Source organism: Ailuropoda melanoleuca, chromosome 15, assembly GCF_002007445.2.
Source record: "Ailuropoda melanoleuca isolate Jingjing chromosome 15, ASM200744v2, whole genome shotgun sequence".
NCBI lineage: Eukaryota > Metazoa > Chordata > Mammalia > Carnivora > Ursidae > Ailuropoda > Ailuropoda melanoleuca.
In genome coordinates this window covers 60,883,138-60,905,409 of record NC_048232.1, presented here as the reverse complement: position 1 = coordinate 60,905,409, position 22,272 = coordinate 60,883,138, and the positions used below count along the sequence as shown (strand labels likewise).

The 22,272-nt window shown below is 36.7% G+C and overlaps 1 protein-coding gene across 3 annotated transcripts in view; it reads left to right on the top strand.

The window, feature by feature from the left end:
- ATP2B1 (ATPase plasma membrane Ca2+ transporting 1) overlaps nucleotides 1-13,478 on the top strand; it is a 71,073-nt gene extending 57,595 nt beyond the window's left edge. Inside the window, exons 18-21 of one of the 3 annotated variants that reach the window (XM_034644142.1) lie at nucleotides 1,960-2,067; nucleotides 4,009-4,191; nucleotides 4,586-4,672; nucleotides 9,387-13,478. In XM_034644142.1, coding sequence (XP_034500033.1) covers nucleotides 1,960-2,067; nucleotides 4,009-4,191; nucleotides 4,586-4,672; nucleotides 9,387-9,698 — 690 coding nt within the window. In that variant the 3' untranslated portion in view covers nucleotides 9,699-13,478. Of the gene's footprint in view, nucleotides 1-1,959; nucleotides 2,068-4,008; nucleotides 4,192-4,585; nucleotides 4,740-9,386 lie in introns of all 3 variants that reach the window. The other 2 variants (XM_034644144.1, XM_034644143.1) reach the window with 2 other exon arrangements.
- The last annotated feature ends 8,794 nt before the right edge of the window (nucleotides 13,479-22,272 follow it).

Genomic DNA, 22,272 nt, shown 5'->3' with positions numbered 1-22,272 from the left:
TTGACAGATCATGAAGTACATAATAATCCTTAATTCTTTGTAAATATTTTACCTCTCTTCTACTTTGTAGCAATTAACACAGTATCAGTGTTTTCAAAATAATGTTTCATGAAACATTTGTTCCTTCACTTGCTCTTACACCCTCAGATAAGTATAGGAAATATCGCCTATTTTACTACCTCTTGAAGATTCTTAAAGCAATATAACGTCATAGTTACAAGTATAAACTTAGGAGTCAGTCATCATGGGGTCAAATCATTGCCTCTAGTAATTGTGTGACTCTGGCAAGCTGCAGTTTCTTCATCTGTGAAATTATAATATGAGGTCACGTCACAGAATTACAGAAGCATTAAGAGGGACCATGCACCTGAAGCTCTGAGCTAACCCCCTGGAAGGGAAGTACTCAAATGCCAGCTGCTTTTTTTTTTTTTTCCCTCTCTCTCTCTTTTTCTTTTTTTCCTCTTTCTTTTTTCTTTTTCTTTTTTTTTTAATTAACAACTCAAAGGCTTTGGGAATCCTAGAATTAAGAAATTTGCTGAACTCTGTTTAATGCAGCTACTTCTAAATTTTAGAAGATAGCACCTAATTCAAGGTTCCCTCAGCACACATTTTGGAAATGCATCTGTGTGCAGTTACACGATTCTGTAGTAGCATGTTGATCTAAGATATCTATTAAAGAGTATGTGGAAACTTGGTCTCTTGTTCTTAGAAGTAAATGCCGTAAGTCATTAGACAGTTTCATTCCTTACAACTGTAAAATGAAAGATGATTATTTCTTACAAAATTGAATCAATCCAATCATGTTAATCATTGATTGTTTGCCCAGCATCCTAATATGCCTTTCACATTCTTATTATACCAAAAGATAAAGTTTAAATTTAAATTTAAAAAAAAAAAAGGAAAACATTTACAGAAATAAATGAGTTTTCATGTTTGTCTTCTTGGTTTACCAAAGAAAATTATTTTAGTTCAATATCTCTATTAAAATCTAAGCAAGACTGCCAAATTAGTTATAATTGACTGGTTAGGTTACTGAAAGAACAGTTGGGATTCCGTCTGTACAAGTGTACAAATAATCTCGACTTTGAAGAACAGTGGAATTGACAAATACATTTCACTTGAATTTGAAATCTAGTACAGCTACAAAGAACAGTTCATACCTTAAAAAGTTTTAAAATGTTAATACCACATTGATTCTCTTTAACTTCTGTATTGGGCAGCTACTGACTGCCATATCAAAGAGAAGCCTTTCAGACTCACAAGAAGGTGAATATTGATATTTAATTCCTAATATTCCTATGTACGGTTTTAGGTCCTTGAAAGACAGGAGAGAAGCATAAGCACTGGATTTTATTTATGCCGGTCATTGGACTTCTCTCTGTTTATACGGGAGAGCAAATTTGTGAGGGTGGACCACCTAAGTCAGCACCGTATCTCATAAAACTTGGCAAATTTCTTGTCTTCTCTTACTGTTCATATTCGTCCTGACATCTAAATGTGAACTAAGAATGAACACCTGTGTAGGAGGAAAACAAGAAGGATTGAATATTATGTTCACTTTTCATAATATATGGTCTTTTCCACAAAAGTACGCTATCTCTTCTGGAAAGGCATAAATTACTCAAAGAGTGATACTCAATACAAGGGAATATAGTTACTTGGATCATATTGGAAACAGTGTAAAGTTATATTCCTGATCAGGAGAAATTTTTTTTGTTTGTTTGTTTTACTGAAGATAATTTAAACTTGAAATATACATGCATTTTAAATTTTGAGCAGAGATTTCAGTTTGTGTTCACTTGTCTTACTTTCAGCTGTGAATATGATAATACACATCGCCATCAGGATAATCATTATTCAGCTTGAGTTTTAAAGGATACGGATTTGGGTAATTTTTGAATTGTATGAAATGTAAAGTTTAAAAGATTTAAATAAATTTACTCTTGATTATTCCTCCAGATAATAATTGTGCAGTTTGGTGGAAAACCTTTCAGTTGTTCAGAACTTTCAATAGAACAGTGGCTATGGTCAATATTCCTAGGAATGGGAACGTTACTCTGGGGCCAGGTAAAAAGCTCATCATTTTTTGTTCAAACCTAAAGTGATTTTTTTTTTTTTTAATTTCCAGTGTGTATTTTCCTTAATCAGTTCTCTTACTTAATTCTAAGTCGTTGCCATTCTGGGTCAAGAAAGGGCATTCAGGGATATGGGGTTTTTTAAAATGTAGTATTCTCATGTTGTTATTGTTTGTTATGGTTATGCCTATGTGATAAAACACTTTAAATTTCTTACATAGTTTTTTAATTTGTTTTTTTAAAACAAGTTTTACAGCAGTTATTAAGAGGATACATTTTTAACTGGTTGAGACGTTGGTATCTGTATCTTTTGCTCTATGACCTATTTTTGCATTTTCAGATTAAATGTTTTTACAAAAATATTACAGAATTAAGTACTTTAGACATTTCATCATTTTATTATGTACTTTAATTGAAAGTATAGCTAAGATAAAAAGCTCAAGTTTCAGTTCACTTTGAGAATGTTTCCATAAAAAATCATGGTACTGGGATAAATGGGCCACAAAATGACATTTTCAGTTCTGTGATTGGCTTTAACAATGTATGTATAAAATATAATGCCTGAAAAATGAGATAGATTTCATGTTTGGTATAGGCAGCTGACTTAACAAAGGCGTGTCATTAATTTAAAAAGATAAGTGGTGATGGTGTGTGCACTGTTCATTTTAAGTCCATTGCCATTACTGTAAAAGTAACTAATAGTCTGTACTAACATTTTTATAAATGAAAGTTAACATATGTTATGATGTGTAACCAGTGTGAGCTAATGTACTGTCGTTCTACAAGTTAGTCTAAGCAAACGTCCGGGTTTTACTGAAACTTAACTCAGTCTTTATGTGCCTTTATCTTACCTTTTTCTTAATTGTGTTTCTAGGTTCTGAGGTTTCTCTTACTCCTGTTGCATGACTCATTAATAGAGATCTTCTTTTAAGTATTAGGATCCATACTCGGGCCACGTTTCTTTATTGATTACCATTCTAGTTATTTCCTGATGTTCCCTAATAGGCAAAACAGAACCCCACAACCTCCCAGACCATCTGGCTAATTTCAGGAAGAGGAAATTCAGTACAGCCAATATACCCAACGAGGACCAGCTCCTGGCTTTGGTTGACATTCTCTATTGATTTTACGTGTGCCCTGGTAGAAGGAGCACTGATTTCGGTTGTCAGACCTGTTCCACCTCTGTGAAGTGAGGTGGTTGGACTAGAAGGTCTTTAAGCAGTTCTGACTCTGACCGCATGCTTGTTTCCTCCTTTATAAGCCTGACTTCCAGAAGGAATGGCTGTTAACACTTGTAATTTAATACATATTTATTCCTATTTTTTGTCCTTTTTGTGTTTTCTGGGGCATCTGTTCCTGTTTGGTGTCATAATCAGTCAGTATTAATCCAGTTTTAAAGAGTTTCATTTTGTGAAAATAAATACATTTAATAAACGAAAAACTATTTTCAGTTTAACCTTGACGGTTTTTTGGATTTTGGTATGTTTTTTCTCATTGAACTCTTTCAGCACTAATGAAATTTGAACTTGTTTTGCATCCAATAAGACCACCTGCCATTTTTGTTTTATTTTAAATAAATGTAATTAATGTGAGTTTAAGTTAATATGTCTTATCAGAGCATGTTTGTGTACTTTACGGTCTTGAATGTCTTACTTAAAATATGAAAGCTGTAATCAGGTTATTTCCCCTCAGGAAAACTTTTTTTACCATTCAAACTTAAAATATTTTCTGTAGCTAAGCAAAGAACGTATTTTTGTTGTTGATGTTGTTGTGGTGGTTCTGAGAAAGGAAGCCTGATGGACAGAATCTCATTGCTTCCTTGGTGACGACAGTTGGCCACACTCGTGACTCCTTATGCCTTTTGTATGACAGTTGATTGATTTAATTTTACTCGGTTTTGATTTATTTCTAAGCTCTTTCCCCTGTGTTGTAGCTTATTTCAACAATTCCAACTAGCCGTTTAAAATTCCTAAAAGAAGCTGGTCATGGTACACAAAAGGAGGAAATCCCAGAGGAGGAGCTCGCAGAAGACGTGGAGGAGATTGACCATGCGGAGAGGGAGCTGCGTCGCGGCCAGATCTTGTGGTTTAGAGGTCTGAACAGAATCCAAACGCAGGTATGCACCTGCTAGAGAGGTAGGAGCGGTGATGGGAGTTGGGGGGGGGGGGGGTGAGGGCTCTGGGACCTGGGCAGGAGGTTTGAATGCGCTCCTTAACTTCCTTTCTAGCCTTCCCAACCCACAAAACTTACTCTTTTGAAAAATAATACCGGTGCCTGGAATGAGTGAAGGTTTTAACTGATGGTGAAGCAATGTGTCTATATGCCCCTCAGCTCCTTTTTTCCTAGCTTTCCCCCCCCCTTCATCTCAAAATGCTACTCTTGCCTATTTATCTGCTCTGTAAAAAGTGCCTTTTTCTTTACTTTTTATATGTTGATAGATGGAATGGTCCTTTCTCTTGTTCTCTCTCTCTCTTGCTGAGCAAGCTGTCACAATCTCTGATTCCTTGCAGATGGATGTAGTGAATGCTTTCCAGAGTGGAAGTTCCATTCAGGGGGCTCTAAGGCGGCAACCCTCCATCGCCAGCCAGCATCATGATGTAACAAATATTTCTACCCCTACACATGTAGTGTTTTCCTCTTCTACTGCTTCTACTACTGTGGGGTGTGAGTGTGTGTTCCTAAGTGCATGAAATTAACATTTCCTACTTCACACACCTAACGTTTCTCATTTTCTCCTTAATGTTTAAATTCATTGTTCAGGCTTTTCATAAAGCTTTCTTTTCGTAAAGTGGATTGAGACCTCAAAGTGTTGTCGTTGTTGTTGTTTTATTTCTTAGAGGGCTAGATAACAGGTGGAACAATTGCAACCAAAGATTAGATAGGAAATACGTGAGCTTGTCTCTATGCTAACTCTGATAGTTAATACGGGGAATAAAATTGTAGCTTAGAATTTGTGAAACTACTATAAATTTTTGAGTATATGCCTTTAAACATGTTCATAGTGCATGGTTTCCAAAAGCATGTGATTTGAAACTGATCTAACAGAACCAAGAAATTACATTTTTAAAGCTAAAAATGAATATAACATTTTGACATTTATCTTGTTCAGTTGGCAAAGTTAAGTTTGTACCATGAAGAAAAGAGCTTAGTATATAGCCAGTTGTTTGCCTTCTTAGCCTAGATTTTGTGGCCTTGCTTCGAATTTATTTATTTACTTATTTATTTTTGAGAAGGGGTCCCTGTGTAAGCCTCAAAGTTCTGTGGTATTTATGTTTTTTTTTTCATTTCTATAATCAGTTTAAAATTGCATCCTCAATAAGAAATGTTCTATTAAGTTTTCCAGGGAAGTAGGGAAAGTGTACCATTGATTAGTTCTTACACCATTACATGTCATAATTTCTATTAATTGCCTAGAATAATACATTTTCTTTCAGGTTTTTAGTAAATGGTAAATTCCCCAAAAGCCTTTTAACCTCTTGTCACGAGAAAGCCGGAGAGAGGATGAACTGAAGAAGAAAACAGTGCTATTTTAAGGAGGACAGTTTACTCAGTGCCTGTTTGTTCACTGTTTGCTTAAGTAATTTTCATTTGTCATTTTTGACAGTGTTGTAAAACAGGCAGAACAGGAAGTATCCCATTTTGCAGGTGTGAAAACTGACTTGAAGTTTAAATGACTTGTCCATGGCTAATAAGCAGAGGCAGCATGATATAGAGCAAAGAGTAAACAAGTACTGTAAGGACAAAACGATTCTTGTTAAGTTAGACAGGATGTTAAATTTACATACATGGACAGATAGGAATCTTTCATCTAAAAATTACCCTGGTTCTGCACCTACCTAAATGAAATGGTGTATGTAAATTGCCTGGCATTATACCTAGGACAGCTAATGTCAGTTACATCCCTTCCTCCCTCTATCTATGGATTTTGCATCATTCCTGGCTCTTAAGGTCTTAATTACCACTCATCCTTTCATCTCCTATATTAATTAATGTTTCTTTAGTAGCAATCTGTAAACACTTGAGGAAGACCTTCCGTATGCCAGGACTGTGCTAGAAGGTCCAGACTTCGCAGTCTAGTACAGGAAATAAACAAGTAGTTGCAAATTTGTACATGATAACGAAGCATGGAATATTACAACAGAGTCCTTAACCCACTCTGGGAAGTCAGGAAAAATTATCCAAAGGAAGTAACTCTCAAGCTGACCTTTGATAGAAATTTACCAGTTGAGGAAAGCAGGCCTCAGTGACAGGTACTAAAAGTAATAAAACGTCAGGTGTTGATGGGTCTGGAGTGGCAGGTAGGGATAGGAGGCTCTCTCTATCCTGTAAGAAGGATGCAAATGAGAATACCCTTCACCTGGATTTACCACTTCTTAATAGTTTATGATGTCTGCTCTGTCTGTCTCTCTCTATATGTTTATATTAGTATATACATTTTTTCTGCTCCATTTGAAAGTAAGTGACAAATATCCTGACATTTCATCTCTTAATACTTCACGTACCTCCTAAAAATAAGTTTCCTATATAATCATACCGTATCATCACATCCAAGAAGTTTAATATTGATATTCTATTGTGTACAGTCCCTATTTGCATTTCTCCAGTTGCCCCCAAAATGTCCTGTATTATAGCATTTTTGATCCATTTTTGCTACATTTAGTTATTTATTTATGTTATGACATTGACTTCCAAAACAAAACAAAATCCAGGCCAGTTGTCTCATTCTACTTTATGGATCCGTCTACTTGTTATCTCATGATTAGTTTCACGTTAAACTTTCTAGACAGATGTATATCGTGGGTGGTGTGTATTCATTTTTATTTCAGCAAAATTTTGAATAATTTGACTCTTCATTTGGAGGTTGTCATATGACCTTCGGTATGCTGTCTTTACTGTATTTCTGTATAATTGTGTTCCAGACTTTACATTAAATATCAGATCCACTGAAGGCCCCTCCTGACTCAGAATCTGCAGTTTAACAAGATCCCCAGGTGCTTTGCATGCACATTAAAGTGTGACAAGCCCTGGCATGACATTGATACTTGTGAACTAACACTGTTTTAAGTTTGCGCATGTATTAACTCACTAATGAATCTCCCATAACAATCCTATAAGGCAGGCACCACTGTGATTTCCCATTTTATAGTTGAGGAGATTGGTTTGTCTAGGGTTCCTCAGCTAGCAGGTGGCAGAGCTGGAATTCACACCCAGACCTTTAACCTGTGTCTTCCTGACTTCACCATGCTATACTCTTACAGAGCTAAGTGAGCCAGAAGTAAAGCAGCCTACAGCAGGCAGGGCTTGGTAAGTGCAGGAAGACAGCTTTGAGGAGAGAGATTTTAATCAGCTTTCATCAGAACTGAGCATATGTTGTTGCAAATGGCAGAATTCCCTTCTTCTTAAGGCTGAATAATATTTCCTTGTATGCAGGGACACCTGGGTGGCTCAGTCGGTTAAGCATCTGCCTTCGGCCCAGGTTGTGATCCCCAGGGTCCTGGGATCAAGTCCCGCATCAGGCTCTTTGCGCAGTGGAGAGTCTGCTTCTCCCTCTGTGCTGTTCTCCCTGCTTGTGTGCTGTGTCTCTGACAAATAAATAAAAATTTTAAAAAAATTCCTCGTATGTATATATGCCACATTTTCTTTGTTCATCTGTCAGTGGACTGTTAACCTTGTTTCCATATCTTGGCTATTTATAATGCCGGAAGGAATAAAGGAGTTCAGGTATCTCTTCAAGATCCTGATTTTAATCCTCTGGATAAATTCCGAGAAGTGGGAGTCTAAAATAGTCAGACTCCTAGAATAGAGAGTAGAATGGTGGTTAGGCGTAGGGAGAAATAGGGAAATGTTTATGAAGGGGTACAAAGTTTCAGTTAATGCAAGACCAGTAAGTTCTGGAGGTGTAATGCATAGCATAATGACTTTAGGTAACCTGGAATTTGCTAAGAGGGTAGAATCCTAATTATTCTTACCACACACACGCAGATGTGACAGTGCATGGTGACGCGTTATGTTAATTAGCTTGACTGTCATGATGATTTCACAGTATGTATGTGTATATCAGATCATCAACTTGTACATCTTAGATTAAAGAATTACAACTTACAATTAAAGAAGTGGGCATGAATGTTACCTTTTTTTAAAAATGCATTCAAATTTCCATTTGAAGATTTATTAATTTTTTCATTATCATTGTCTTATGAGATGATTTTGGTGACTGTATCTTTTTTCCTGTAATGTCAGTATTTGTGATTTCTTTTAACAGTATGATAAATGATATCTTCATTACTAAACAGGATTCATTAGAATCAATGCAGAAGCAAATCCTATGTTTGAATTGATATTGAGTAGATGCTCAACTATCTGGATTTTGTCCCTTTTTTTGTTTCGAAAGTCTGTATGACACTGGGTTAATAAGACCTAATGTTGATGTGTGCAGCAGTGTTTTTGCGTTAATTACCCATTAACCTCTTTTCATCTATACAGCAGATTTCTGTATAGGGGGGTGATTTGTTGGGCTATATGTTTAAGGGCAAAAATACCAAAAAACCTTGTGTTTTGCGAAATTGTTGACAGAAGAATCCCAGAGGGTTTGGGTTTTTTGTTTTAAATCTGTTCTTCCCAGTGAACTATATACTTCCTAGTATATAAAGTGATTTAAGTTGTAATGTGTTATAGAGAAAAACACTAATGCTTTATAGACAAGTGGCATATACTCAAATATTTATAGCTGTTTAATGGCATTTTATAGATATTTATTTGGGTTTTGTCTTTTTTTTTTAATCAAGGGAATAGTGGGGTAGATGTGAGTTCATTGTGGCATTCAGCTTATATTTGCTTGGCTTTTTCATAGTTGGTGACACCCTAATTCCTAGCATGATAAATAGTAACCCTCTGTGCTTGACTTTGTTTAACTTATTTGAATTGTTTTCAAAAATTACATTTTTTTATTTTAAAAATCAGCTAAAGCTTGTGTATGATTAAGTTTTTGTTTTGTTTGTTTGTTTTTGTTTTCTTAGGGAAAAAGTCCTATAAAATGGCTATTAAATTTTTAGCCAGTGACAATGAGATTTTTTTTTCAGTATTACTTTGAATTCTATAACTCTTAATTCTTAGAGTATGTGGTTTTGTTGTTCTGTAGTGTCCTACTAAAAATATTCATTTTTTTTACAGTGTATTGCAAGTTCCACTGCATTACATGCAAATATGATTCACTCATACCTAGCTGTTTGTGGATTCAAACTCATAAATGAACCATTTTAAAATTAAGCTAACAGTATACTGACATCTCTCTGTGTTTTCTGATATTTGCAGATTCGAGTGGTGAATGCATTTCGTAGTTCTTTGTATGAAGGGTTAGAGAAACCGGAATCAAGAAGTTCGATTCACAACTTCATGACACATCCTGAGTTTAGGATAGAAGATTCAGAGCCTCACATCCCCCTTATTGATGACACTGATGCTGAAGATGACGCTCCTACGAAACGTAACCCCAGCCCTCCCCCCTCTCCCAACAAGAATAACAATGCTGTGGACAGCGGGATCCACCTTACAATAGAAATGAACACGTCTGCTACCTCTTCATCCCCAGGAAGCCCACTACATAGTTTGGAAACATCACTCTGATTGTAAGCCGAATGTTAACACACTAGCTGCATCGTAAAGAAACAAATTGAAGCTGGGTCTTTTCACATATTGTGACGGACAAGATCGTAGTCTTGTCTTTGGACTTCAACAGAAGACACACTTGTACGAATGTAGATTTATTTTTTTAAAAAAAAAAAAGCAAAGCTTTCTGCCAGACTGAGGGTGCTTTTTGGGGGGTGGGAGAAATGAACTGACAGATAAACAGTAACTCAGCGTATGCCGACCTGTGGATCATCAGTAGTACCTAAGAATGGTCCTGAACAGTGTATTAGCAGAGCTTTAGTTTATCTCAGTCCTTGATGGGAGAGGGGGAGGAGTACAGCTGGGCAAGCAAGCGAAGAGCCCTGGATCATTGAATTGATACTTTAATTTCTGCTGTTGGCTGTTAATAATTTGGATTATTTATGTTTATAAATGATACAGATCTGTTTACAAGGTTTGTAGATACTTTTTTTGTTCCTGTTCATAGATGGGAAGCTTCCTTATAACTGATGCAGAGAAAAATTAGTCCTTCAAATACTGCTGTATTTTCAGGAAAACAAAAAGGGGTGTTTCTATTGAAACTGTACTAAATTTTTGCCTACAATTTACCTTGTTAAATACTGTAGATAAATTGCTAATACTAATAGCCAAATAGATAACACTAATGCTTTGTTTAAAAAAAAAAAACAAAAAACAAAACAAAACAAAAAAACATGAGCAGTGGTGTTTAATGAAGTTATGGCATCTGTCCTAATTAGTTTCTTAAATACATTTACTACTTAATGGTTTTGAAACAACTGTTTAATTTTTAAAATTTTTGAAAACTTGCTAATAACCTTTGTTCAGAATTTAGTAGACTGTTTAATGTGGGACATCAACTACATAATGAAAGGTGCTTGAAATGCTTTTGTTATTTCAGGCAAATCAAATTAAATCAAACTATCAAACGACAAGAGAACCTTAGTCCTTTTTGTTTTTGTCTAAACATGTTAGCTCAGTGATGTCTTGGTGAACTGTGAGTGAACTGTATTGATTTTTCTAATAAATCCTTAGAAACCTTCATACAGCATGAGGGCTGTTGGCATTTTGAAAAAGGTTAACAGGTAGAAGCATACATGTTTTCCTTTTGTTTTTGAAACTTGTTTGTAAACATAAATATGCCCTTTTATTAAATAAATACACGGCAATGTTTTTTTAAAAAAAGAAATTTCAGCTTCTTTACTTAATTCTGCATATATGGTACATCAGTCTGTTCTCTTTAACCACAATTGGAATAAGTTTCAAGATGGTAACAGCCCCATGAGATACTGCTTTAATTCCCCCGGTGGTAAATCCAATAGAATCACATTAAGAAAATCATTGCAATTTCACCATTTGACATATTCTTCACAGAATTTGGTTTGTCTAAAATAGTCTCACAGTCTAAAAAATAATAATAATAATCACCATTATCTTTGATAACATTTATTTTAATTTGTAAGTGGCCAAATAACAAATTAGGTAAAATGAGATCATATGAAAAGCTGGAAACGGTCCTAAAATACGTACATTTGGATATCATAATTAGCCATATGCTTTCGGAATGCCCGTCTCTAAGCCAATTGGATTATTTAAGTCTTTGTTTCTTTCTTTTGTCGAACTTCTCCCCTTTTTTGCCTCTGTCTTTACCTTTTAGGAACTGGCATTGTGTAGGGCCCAGATTTCACCAGGCATACGCTCCTCAGGCTGACATAAAGTTTACGCGGACTACGACATCGGAGCATGCTGACGTAGCAAAGAAACGTTTAGTTGATGGTGCTTGATATTTTTGGTGGGTGGGGGATGATCTTCTTCTCTCTCCATCGATCCTTTGCAGTAATCCTCTGCAAGTCTTAGAAACACATGGGCTCTGTCAGCATTGGTAATTGTACATTTACTCATCAGGTATTTATAGCAAATCATACTGTAAAAAGAGGTAGCATGATATGCTGGAAAGCATACGAGGCTAGGAGTCATGACCTGGTTTCTAGTCTTGGTTTTGCCATTAACGTGCTGCATGACCTTGGAAAAATCATTGACCCTTAATGAGGGTAGTGGACTAGACTATCTCGAAGAACCCTTTCAACTCTAAAAATTGACCCTAGCAACTGGAGAAGCCTACAAGGCATAGGGAATAGAGAAAAGGGAAATGTTTTCAGTTTTCTTTTTCTTTTTTTTTTTTGGTTATGCTTAAATATGAATGTAATTTCCAAAAGATTTAGACGTGCATGTGCTTTGGAGGGTTTGTATTGAGCTTTTACAGTATTCATTTTTCAACTCAAGGCAATGGCTTTTTACACCAACTCTAATCCATAAACGGGTCTTATGACGTCCAGGAAGTAGTAGCAAGACATGCGTAGTGTGTATGTCTCTCTCTGAGACACTGTAATTTCTACCAGAAATTTCCAGAGCATTATGTAAGTAGAACAAAATGCAAGCAAGCTGTTCAAGATCTTGGATCCCATTATATCGTATGTATAGCTGAAATCAGCGTCTGTAATTCAATCACTTTTTCTCTTTTATCCTCTAACCAAAAAATTGTTTAATTTTGCATCCCAAATGTTTTTAATCTTTGTATATTTTTTAAAAATCCTTTTCTCCTCATCATTGCCTTTTTTGTGGTTGTAAATAGACTTACTTGCACTTTGAAGATGAGTTACTCCTTGTCATCTTACAAATATGTGATATGGTAATTTTCATAACAGATGTCAGTTTTGAACCAAGAAATGGTGATTTGTTTATAAGAAAAAAAAACTGGCTTCATTTCTGTGAAATTGCTCTTTGAAAATTTCTTTTTACACGTGTAAGCCAACTGAGATACCGTGATGGTGTTGATTTCTTTCAATGATGCTTACCATCTATTTTAGCCACTGAGCCTTTTATTATTTGTCTATTTGTAAAGTTTATTTGTCTTAACTCATTTAATAAATATACTGTTTATCTGTTTCTGAATGGGGACTGAACTTTTTGAATATTGAAGTTGATCAGAACATCATATTTTGGAATTAGTTTTTTCTACTTGAAATTTTAAAAATCTGGTTGATGAAAATTCTATAATGTACTTGAAATGTTATGGTTGTGTTACAGTGACTTGGTGTTCTAATATGCATGATCTTGCCCCTAGACTGAAAGTGGGTATATTGTCCTCACTCTCCTACCCATAGTCTTCGATCTGTACAGCAACCCTAGATCATTTCAACAGTCTTACAAGCATGTAATGTTTTGGTCTTAGAAAAGATTAGTTTTTCACAATAACTGTTAGAACTTCTTTTTTTTCATCAAATGATCCAGACTTGTCAATAGCAATATTCTGAACTCTGTGGTAACAGAATTAATCAGATTACCCTTAGTTGGTTTTTATAATAAATTATTAACATAAATTAGCAACTTTGTTGAAATACTGACTGAACTTTTAAGTGATTCTGAGTACCATATTTTTCCATTTAGTAAAAATTATTAGTCTGTGTAAGTACCACATTTCACGTTAGATTTTATATATATGTATTATGTATTAGGATTAAATTTTGAATGAAGTTCCCTTTGTAAAATTAACTGAATAAGAAAAGGAGAGTTTCTGTAAGTCTTTGCTCGTTGACATTTTTCCTTCCCTGTGTGGTTAGAGAACTGTCCCATTGGAGTTGCTGCTTGCTTCTGTCCAGACTCTGTTGCCCAAATCCCATATCAACCTTTATGTTTTCAGAGTACGATGTTGTGCTCATAGACCAAAAAAAAAAAAAAAAAAAAAAAAAACAACTTTTATTAGCATAATTAATACCATCTAACTAAAAATAATCTTTGAAACATTCTTGAAAAATAATCTTTTAAAGAATAAGCATTATAATAATACCATAAAGAGTGTTTCATGCAGGAAGGGAAGTTGTGACTGCATTCCTGTATTTCTCCCATCAGTACATGTCAAAAAGAAAATTGTCTTTATCCTTAATGGAATTTCCTTTTCAACAGATTGATAATTTTGTCCCTTAGACTCTCAATTGGGAGTTCACGTTTCTGCTTTTTGTCTTAACTACTTTAACATTTTCCCCTTTTGTTAGAAAAACACTTCAGCCTACAGATGTTCTACTAAATGTAGGCATATTTAATCTGTATTCTCTGAATTCAAAGTGTCAGTGTTGAGCTTTATCATATGAGTAGTTCCAAACTGGGAATTAAAGTAGGAAATGTGTATATGTGCTTATACGGTATCCGTCTTTGGCACAGCTTTCTTAACCACTGTATCCGAGGAAAACTAGTTCCAAAATCAGTAACCCAAGTCCGGGTTCCATGCAGGAAGACCCTGAGAGTCTCTTTAAGTCAGAGTTTCAAGGACCACATAATTTCCGAATTGCTTTTCAGATAATTAAGTGTAAGCACTGATGCTTTTCTTAGGCATTAGAGGAATATCGTCACACGTAAATTAATATTTACAGAGTCCTTGATGTATGCTAAGCACTTTGTGTAGATAATGTGAATAGCTCTCTGTTACTACTGCTGCCATTTTACATACAGGGAAACTGGCGTGAGTTTACATAGCTTCCTCTAGGTCACGTGGCAAGCTGGGGAGTCACACTTAACGGCTGGCCTTCTCAAGAGCCCAGGCTGGTAGCTGCTGGTCTTTTCTGCAGTACAAGCACCTCGCCATCCTGAGTCAGGGCCCAATACCTAAAAATCTGTGCTTAACCTTTAAGTCTCCTTTGTTGTCCTTTTCTGATACCAAATGCTTCAGAGAGAATCTGAAGAATCTTCATGAGTTTCCTGGAGGATAGCTCAAGACCAGGGACTGAGGCAGAGGGTCCCTGACTAAGTCGTGTAACCCATGCTTCTGTTAGACCTCCCGTAACTGAAGAGTCACGGTTAAACTCAGTGGAAGGGTGTTTATACTAGTGTATGTCGATGAGAGAATTTTGTGGTTCATAACTTTTAAGATAGATATACTTATTCTAAGTTCCATAGGTAACCTATTAATTTAACAGGTCATTGCTTTATTTCCTGAATAATTTGGAATGAAAATAAATTTATCACATTGAGGATATAATCTGCATTTTTGTTGAAATTTGTGAAAGAATATGACCTACCTAGTTTTGTATTTTTTGAAAAATTATTTTGTCCTTTTTAAATGTGCAATCTTTAAAATAAAAATTGCAGCCAATATTTCACATCATTTTACATTGATGTTGTTTATGGTTTATGAATAGTCAACTGGCCTCATAGTCTTAAAAATGAGATGCTTGCTGATCTTTAAGGTAACATTTATCTTAGTGAATGAAGATAAAATATATTAAAGCAATCTTTTTCTGTAAGGCTACTTTTGAGATCATTAATATTTAGCCTAAGTCATACCTTCATGAATAGCTTGAGAATGAGTGTAAAAAGTAAGAATGACACCTTAGGGAGACCTGTGGTATCTGAGGTTAGCAATTCAAATAAGGATGCGTCTAATTTAACTAGTATTCTAAATCTTTTAACCATAAGCCTGCCGTTTCATTTAGCTTCAAACCCTCTGAGGAGGGTATGTACTATCTGAAAGTGTTAATCTTTCACTTTCTCACTTCTATAGACTTAGACTGGGTCATAGTTCTCAACTTCTGAGGTGTGATGGGGAAGAGGGAGAATGGTAACAGGTGCAGCCACATCAAGTTGCTGGAGTCTGAGACTCCAATGAACGCTACCCTAGTGTCTGTCCCCCATCCCCTGTTCCCCATTAATTCGTTCAACAAGTACTTGGTACCTGGCCTGGGAATTCATGCTGTTCTGGACTCGGGAGAACCAAGCAAGGTCCTTCCTCTCATGGAGTTCATGTTCTAGTAAGAGCCATAGATCACCTGGTAGGGAACGATGCAATGTTATATAGGGTGGTCAGGGAGGTTCTCTTAGATAAGGTGACATTTCAGTAGACACCTGAAAGAAGTGAAGGAGCCAACTGCTTGGTTGTCTGGAAGACCTTTGCAGAGAGAGGTTCCTGTAAATAATGTTTAGCACATTTGAGGGCAAAAGGAGGCCATTGTAGCTGGAGAGTAGTGAACCAGTGGGAGAGTAGTAGGAGACAGCTTAGAGACGCAATGGGAGACTTCGTCTAACTCTGGCTTTTATGCCCAGCGAAGTGGGAGCCCAGTGGGGGGTTTTGAACAGAGCGGCCACATAATCGGGTCTCCGGAAGGATCATGGCTGCTGTGGAGAGACAGAGAAATTGGAAGTTAGGAAACCAGTTCGGAAGCTAACCTTTTCAGACTCATTTCGTACAATTTAGTTTCTATTGCGTTTTTGGTAGCCCGTTTCTAAAGAGCCTTTGGACCCCTTTATCTGTTTTAACTTTATGCTCGTCCTGCTCTTTGAGATGACACAAGACGACATTTTTACAGTCAACCCTGAAGAACCTGTATATTCTCATTTGCTTCCGGCTCTATGCAGTTTCCCACATAGGTCACAGTAGCCGCTGTTTCTGCTATGTTACTCAGCAACGATGGTCACAAACAGAAGATGGCCATTTCTCAGCTATTTGCTCTCTAGGAGTATAGCTGGCACTCTAAATTTTCCTTACCTTGAAAAGCTCTCTACACGTCCTAATTTATTCTTTATACTAATTGGCACGATCGCTAGTCTGTTGGTTTCCTCCGTCATCTTCCAGTCTTTCAGCCTACTACCCTTCACGGATTCCATCCTAACCAAGGCACTCGAGCTGGCCCCCTCACTTCCGCTCTGTCATTGATGGCTTTGCCTCCTCAACGTTTCACTACCTTGGTACCTAAATCAGAATCACCTTTAACTTCATATCCTTAGCGTCAGAGTGTGCTCACAAACTTGCTGGTGCCCAAAATCCACACTCGTTTGCTGGCTTTCCTCACGGATGTTCAAACCAAACCTTTAATTTGTCTCTCATTCTCTTCAGGGTCATTCTTCATTGCATTTATTCTAAACCTTTGGATTTTTCTCAGAACCAGGATTCAAGACATGGCTTGTCTGATTCTATAGGACACACCTTTTCCATTCCACCTCTCACGGTCAATCAGTCCCGTGTTTTTTTCCCATGTTTTATAGGAGACACCTGCCTCTCCTTGTGCTCTTATTACTGGTTTTGGGTCCCAAAGAACAAGAGTTTATATCTATATATATTAAACTAATGTCTTAGCCCCTATTTGACTAATAATTTTATCATCTAGTTTATTCTCAACTCTTCCCAGCTTCATGTTGCCCAGGACAGTGATTTGCTTTCCTTCTCCCCCTCTATGGAAACCACTATTTCACAGCAAAACTAAAAGACAAACAGGACAGTCTGCCAACCACCCTTTGCCTTACTTTGCACTTTATATTGCCTACTAATATATAACAATTATATATATATATATATATAAAACAAAAATAAAATTTAATCTAGTCAACCAATTAGGGATCACTAATTAAATGTTCTAACTCAGGGTCGTGAGTTCAAGCCCCATATTGGGCATGGAGTCTACTTAAAAAAAATGTTCACTCTACGCACAAATGGCCATCAGACCCAGAAACAGATGTCTTGTTGAAACGCTGCCTACTACCTTTCCGATTTTGCTATACACAGTTCTTCCTTGGTTTCAGGTGCCCTTTTGCTGTCTTTTTTTCTTTTCCTTTCTTTTTCACTCTTATTATCCTAGTCTATTCCCTCTTTACCTCAGATGCACTTTGGTTTCTCAGTGGTTCTCTCTACATCCCTCCTTCCACCTCTCCCATCACCAGTCCATAACCCAAGCCTTCCTAAATCGCCACTTGCCCACATCATCCCCCCCTCCACAAAAAATAGATGAGTAAATAATAAACTTCTGAATGGCTTTTTATTTGCTTCTTAACAAACTCTTTGGCCTCATCTAGTTGTCACCCGCCCCTCTCTCCTCTGCCATGAGCATGTTCTCTGTGTTCTTCCCTCTCCTGTAAATTCCTCCTTGAAGCTCCCCTATTCCTGGCCCTGCTTGCACTTGCTACCTCTTCACAGGGCATGCACCATGCAGCCTCCCTCCACACACCTGACATGGAAGGAAGAAATGGTGACATGGGCTATTTTCAGAGGAAAATGGCCTCTCCAGGACCGAGTGCTGAGGCTCAAACAGTGGGTCTTTCTTTAGGTAGAGGCAGTGTTATGTCCAAAAGCATTTGCCTGTGAGTCAGCAGACGTGGGTTCTGGTCCCAACTCCACCTTGTACCAGGTTTTAATACTTGGAAATTTCATTTTCCTCAACAGAATTGTATTACAATTCCTGCCTAGCTTTGGATGTTCAGGTGAACTTGGTAACAGTAAAAGCACTTTAACAATTATAAAGGGCAATGCAAAATGGTACTATTCACAGGATAACAACAGAAACAATCCTGGCAAGACCTGTTCCTGCCCTCCCCATCAATTGGCTGAAGTAGACAATTTCCAAGTCAAAAGGACGCTCAAGCCCCATCTGATTTGTAAACACCCAAGGCTTTATGAAGATTACCCTGGAGATTCATCTCATTAGAAGTGTTTGCTTCTGTTTCCTTTGTTTCCCTGTGTTTTCAGTCAATAGAAACATTTTTCCTTTTGAAGAGAAGCAGCTTGCTTGCCTCTTGCACATCTGGGAAGTGGAGCCCAGATGAGTGAGCTAGTGACCCAGTCGCTCAGGTTTTTGAAGCTATGTGGTCATTCATCAACACCACTAGATGCTCCGAGGGTGCAGGACTATGACCTCGTTTTAACTGCTTTCTGTGTTCCTGGTCATATCTGTATCCCTAGACTGGACCATGGGAGGAATGCTTATTTCCCAAAGGGCTGCACGTTGGAGTCACGTGAGGAGCTTCAAAACACACCAGCACCAGACTCCACCCCCAGGCAGTGTGGACAAGAATGTGGCCAGGCCATAGGGTTTTTTTTTAAACTTCCCAGATGATTCTGATATGCAGCCCAAAGTTTGGGAATCTCTGGTTAAGCAGAGGGAAGCATTGAGAACTATGATACTAAAATGCAAGTAGTTAATGAAAAACATAATTTTGTAAATTAGCCTATTAAGATGATGTTCAGTACCATAGTCTGTTTCTTGGACTTAAAAAGTCAAGTTATCTCTAATACTTTGAAAATTAACGTTAAGAAAAGAGTGTATAGATTATATTCAGTTTAGTTTTTTAAATTTACTTTGATTAAAAACTAACATAAAATGTATTTTTTTGGAAATGTGCTTACTAATAAGCTAAGACCTCTTTATCTCATTATTTGAAAAACAAATTATAACTGATTCGAAAATAAACTAGTTGGTTTTGTGAAAGCCACATGAAGGATTTCAAATATTAGGTCATATTGCTTACCTGTTTTTGAAATTTCTAGTCTATATTTGTAGATAGTCTCAAAATCAAGCAATATGTCATTTTAAAATGTATTTCTCCCGCATTATGCCTTTTTTTTTTACATAGTTGAAAGTAAACAGCATGTATCACCACAGGTGAATGTCATTTATGATGAATATTAAATTTATAATACAATATTTAGGAGTATACCTTTTTCAGATTTTACATAAAATCACCTTATCTCATATCTGGAAAAATTACTAATTGATTTTTTTTCTATTTCTAAAAACAATTTCTAAGTTAAATTAGTCAAAAAAAGGTTGCTTCTAACCATCATTTCATTAATGCCTAAAAGATCCCATAACATTACCCAACTAGTGGCCTGTTCCTATATTGAATCTTTCCAGCATTCGTCACAATGCATACACTTGAACATTTACTGAGCCCGTCTTCTGGGTCACTCACTTTCCTATTTACCTCAGTAAATCATTACAACTCTATTCCCCCTTTTATAAGAAAGAGGTTAAGAAACTTGGCAGTGGCCACACAGCTACTTAGCATCATCTGGGTTTTGAATGCAGAACCGCTCGACAACCCGGCACAAACCATTACAGAGAGTGTAAAGCCTCTTCAGCAGGGTCCAGTCACTCCAAGGGTCAAGGAATTAAGATCCTATCACCCCAGTTCTTCATGAGCTTTTCAGATGCCTGAAGGTGGCTTGCATGCCCCTCACCTCCAAACTCCTTCCCCAGCCTTTCCCTGCTCAACCGTCCCCAGTTTCCAGCAGTGTTCTTCACAGTAGGGTGACCACGTGTACACCCCCTGTTACCAGGGTCAGTCTGTACACGAGCTCTCCATCCCAGTGTCGGTGTTAAGAGCTCCCCCTCTCACTCAAAAGTGTTCTGGCTTGAACGATAAAAAATTATACATTTTCAAAGCACATCATCACCTTGGTCCTTTCCCTCTAATGTTTACATCCATCTGGGTCTGCAGCATGGCTGCTGTTATTTAGAAATTGGGTTATTTGGGATTCGGCTGCTATGACAAGTAGACGATTGAGAAAAGATGCAGAGCCATCTTTTGTCATCTGTAGAGATCACGAAGGGACTCCGAAGTGTATCCCGCTAACAGGATAGCTCTCAAGGTTCAGTTCCTAGATCTCCAAGTCTCCAGTTTCTAGCTGAGGACCCCTCTGTTCTTCATCATGCGGGTCTTCAAACGAAGCTATCCGGGGGAGCCTGACTTCTTTCCACCTGGGAGGCTGAGAGTGTCATTTGGGACCTAACCGCTGATGCAGGGGTGATTGCTTAAATATAGTCAAAATTCACATAGCTGATCTGAATGCCTACATAAAGTTCAAAGAAGATCAGTGGCTTAAAAAAAAATAATAGATAGATAGATAGATAGATAGATAGATAGATAGATAGATAGATGATAGTAAAACTTGCTTACCAGACACATTATGAATCAGACTCCCCTTTGAGGACAGCATCTACTAAAGCAACTGACATATAGGCTGTCAATTGATGATCCTAAATAAATGAATGAAATCATGTTATTAAAAAAATATATTTCCCTACATGATTTTAATAGCAATTCAAGTGTTTAATAATAGAGGCTTCTTTATGCATATTATAATATACCTTCATGATAGAATATTCAATCATTAAACATGTTTCTAAAAAGTTTAAAAATCATATACATTTTATATATATTTACTTAATATAAATATATTTAACATTTATATATTTAAAATTAAAATTAAAAATATTTAATATAATATAAATTACATATATATGCCTTTTTTTCATTCAGCCTAATACCGTAAATGTTTCCGTGTCAATATTTTAGACTGAATTCTGTAAAAAAATAAGTTGTGTGAGTAGGACATATTATTTGGTCTCTATAAGCATACTTCATTCTGTAAAATTGGGATAACAGTATATTTACCTATCCCTCAGGGATATTGTGACAGTCAAGTAAGATGAAAAGTCAAAAAGCCCTGGGCACAGAGCACCGCCTGTAGAAAAGAATTTGGTGAATACTCTGTGGGTTATAATAGTAAGAACTTTCACTGAAGTGGTGTTATTAGCAAATTATGCAATATGGGCTGATCCCAGTACAATGAGGAAGGCAAAGTAGATCAGGTATTGTAAACTGGTAGCCTGTCAGCCCCATTTGACCCATCGAAGCGTTTTGTTTGACCAATGGAAATGGCCCACAGGGTATTTTGTTTTGTTTAATGTTTTTAATTGATAACCTGCATTGACCGTTAGATTTCACTAAAAACACCCAAATTGTTGGCATTGGGCAATATTAGACCCTCCATCCCATATGATAATAGTTTGGTGCTTTACCCTCTCTAGTTTGCCACAGTCCCCACCAATCCCTATGGTCTCTACACCCCTGTCATTTACTAGTACTGGTGACCATTTATTACTGTTTCTCTTACAGCCAAACTAAGAAGAAAGTGAAATATTTTTATTGCTATCAAGTGTGAAATAATGAAAGCTTGATAATATCAGGAGTCACTTGCAAGAAAAATTCTCACTCCAGTCTTTTTCACTCCTGTATGTTACCTGCCTTGCTCCAGAGGCATTGGTGTGGGACCCGTAGCCTCTCTAAACTTCTAGAGCTATAACGAAACAGCATATTGGACCAGACAATTGTATCCCTTCTTCATTGTATAGGTGAGTGAGTTAAGACCCCCAGGAGATTGTGACTTGTCCAAGGTTCTGGCTGAAAACAAAGTTAAGGCTGAATCTAGCTGTAAAGTGTTCTCTCTCTAATATTGGGCTCTTAAAAGTTTTATTTTTGTCTTAATTTTTAAATAATGGAAATAGTGTAAATTAATTACCTTTAGAGTAAACAAACCCTCAATACCTCTTCCTTCTACAAAACATGTAATTCACAGCTTTCTAAATGCAGATTTTTAGCATATCCTGTTGACTTCAAACAACTTTTTGTCTTCATAAGCTTAAGTTTTGCTACAATGCTTGTAGCCAATTTAAAGAGACCATTTGAAAGGTATTCTGTTTTGCATACTGGTTTTCCTTTTTTAAAGAATGGAGAACTTGGACAGAGCTTGTCCCTTGAAGCCCACACAACCTGGAAACATGCATATCTATCCAGAAATACTGCGGGGGCTCTTGATTACCTGTGGAACTGGAAGACCCATGAATAATAGAGCCACGGATATATGTAAAATTTATTTTAACTATTAATTTCAAGCTTCTCCAAAACATTACTTAATATAAATAGCAAATGGCTGAATTAAATCATTATACTT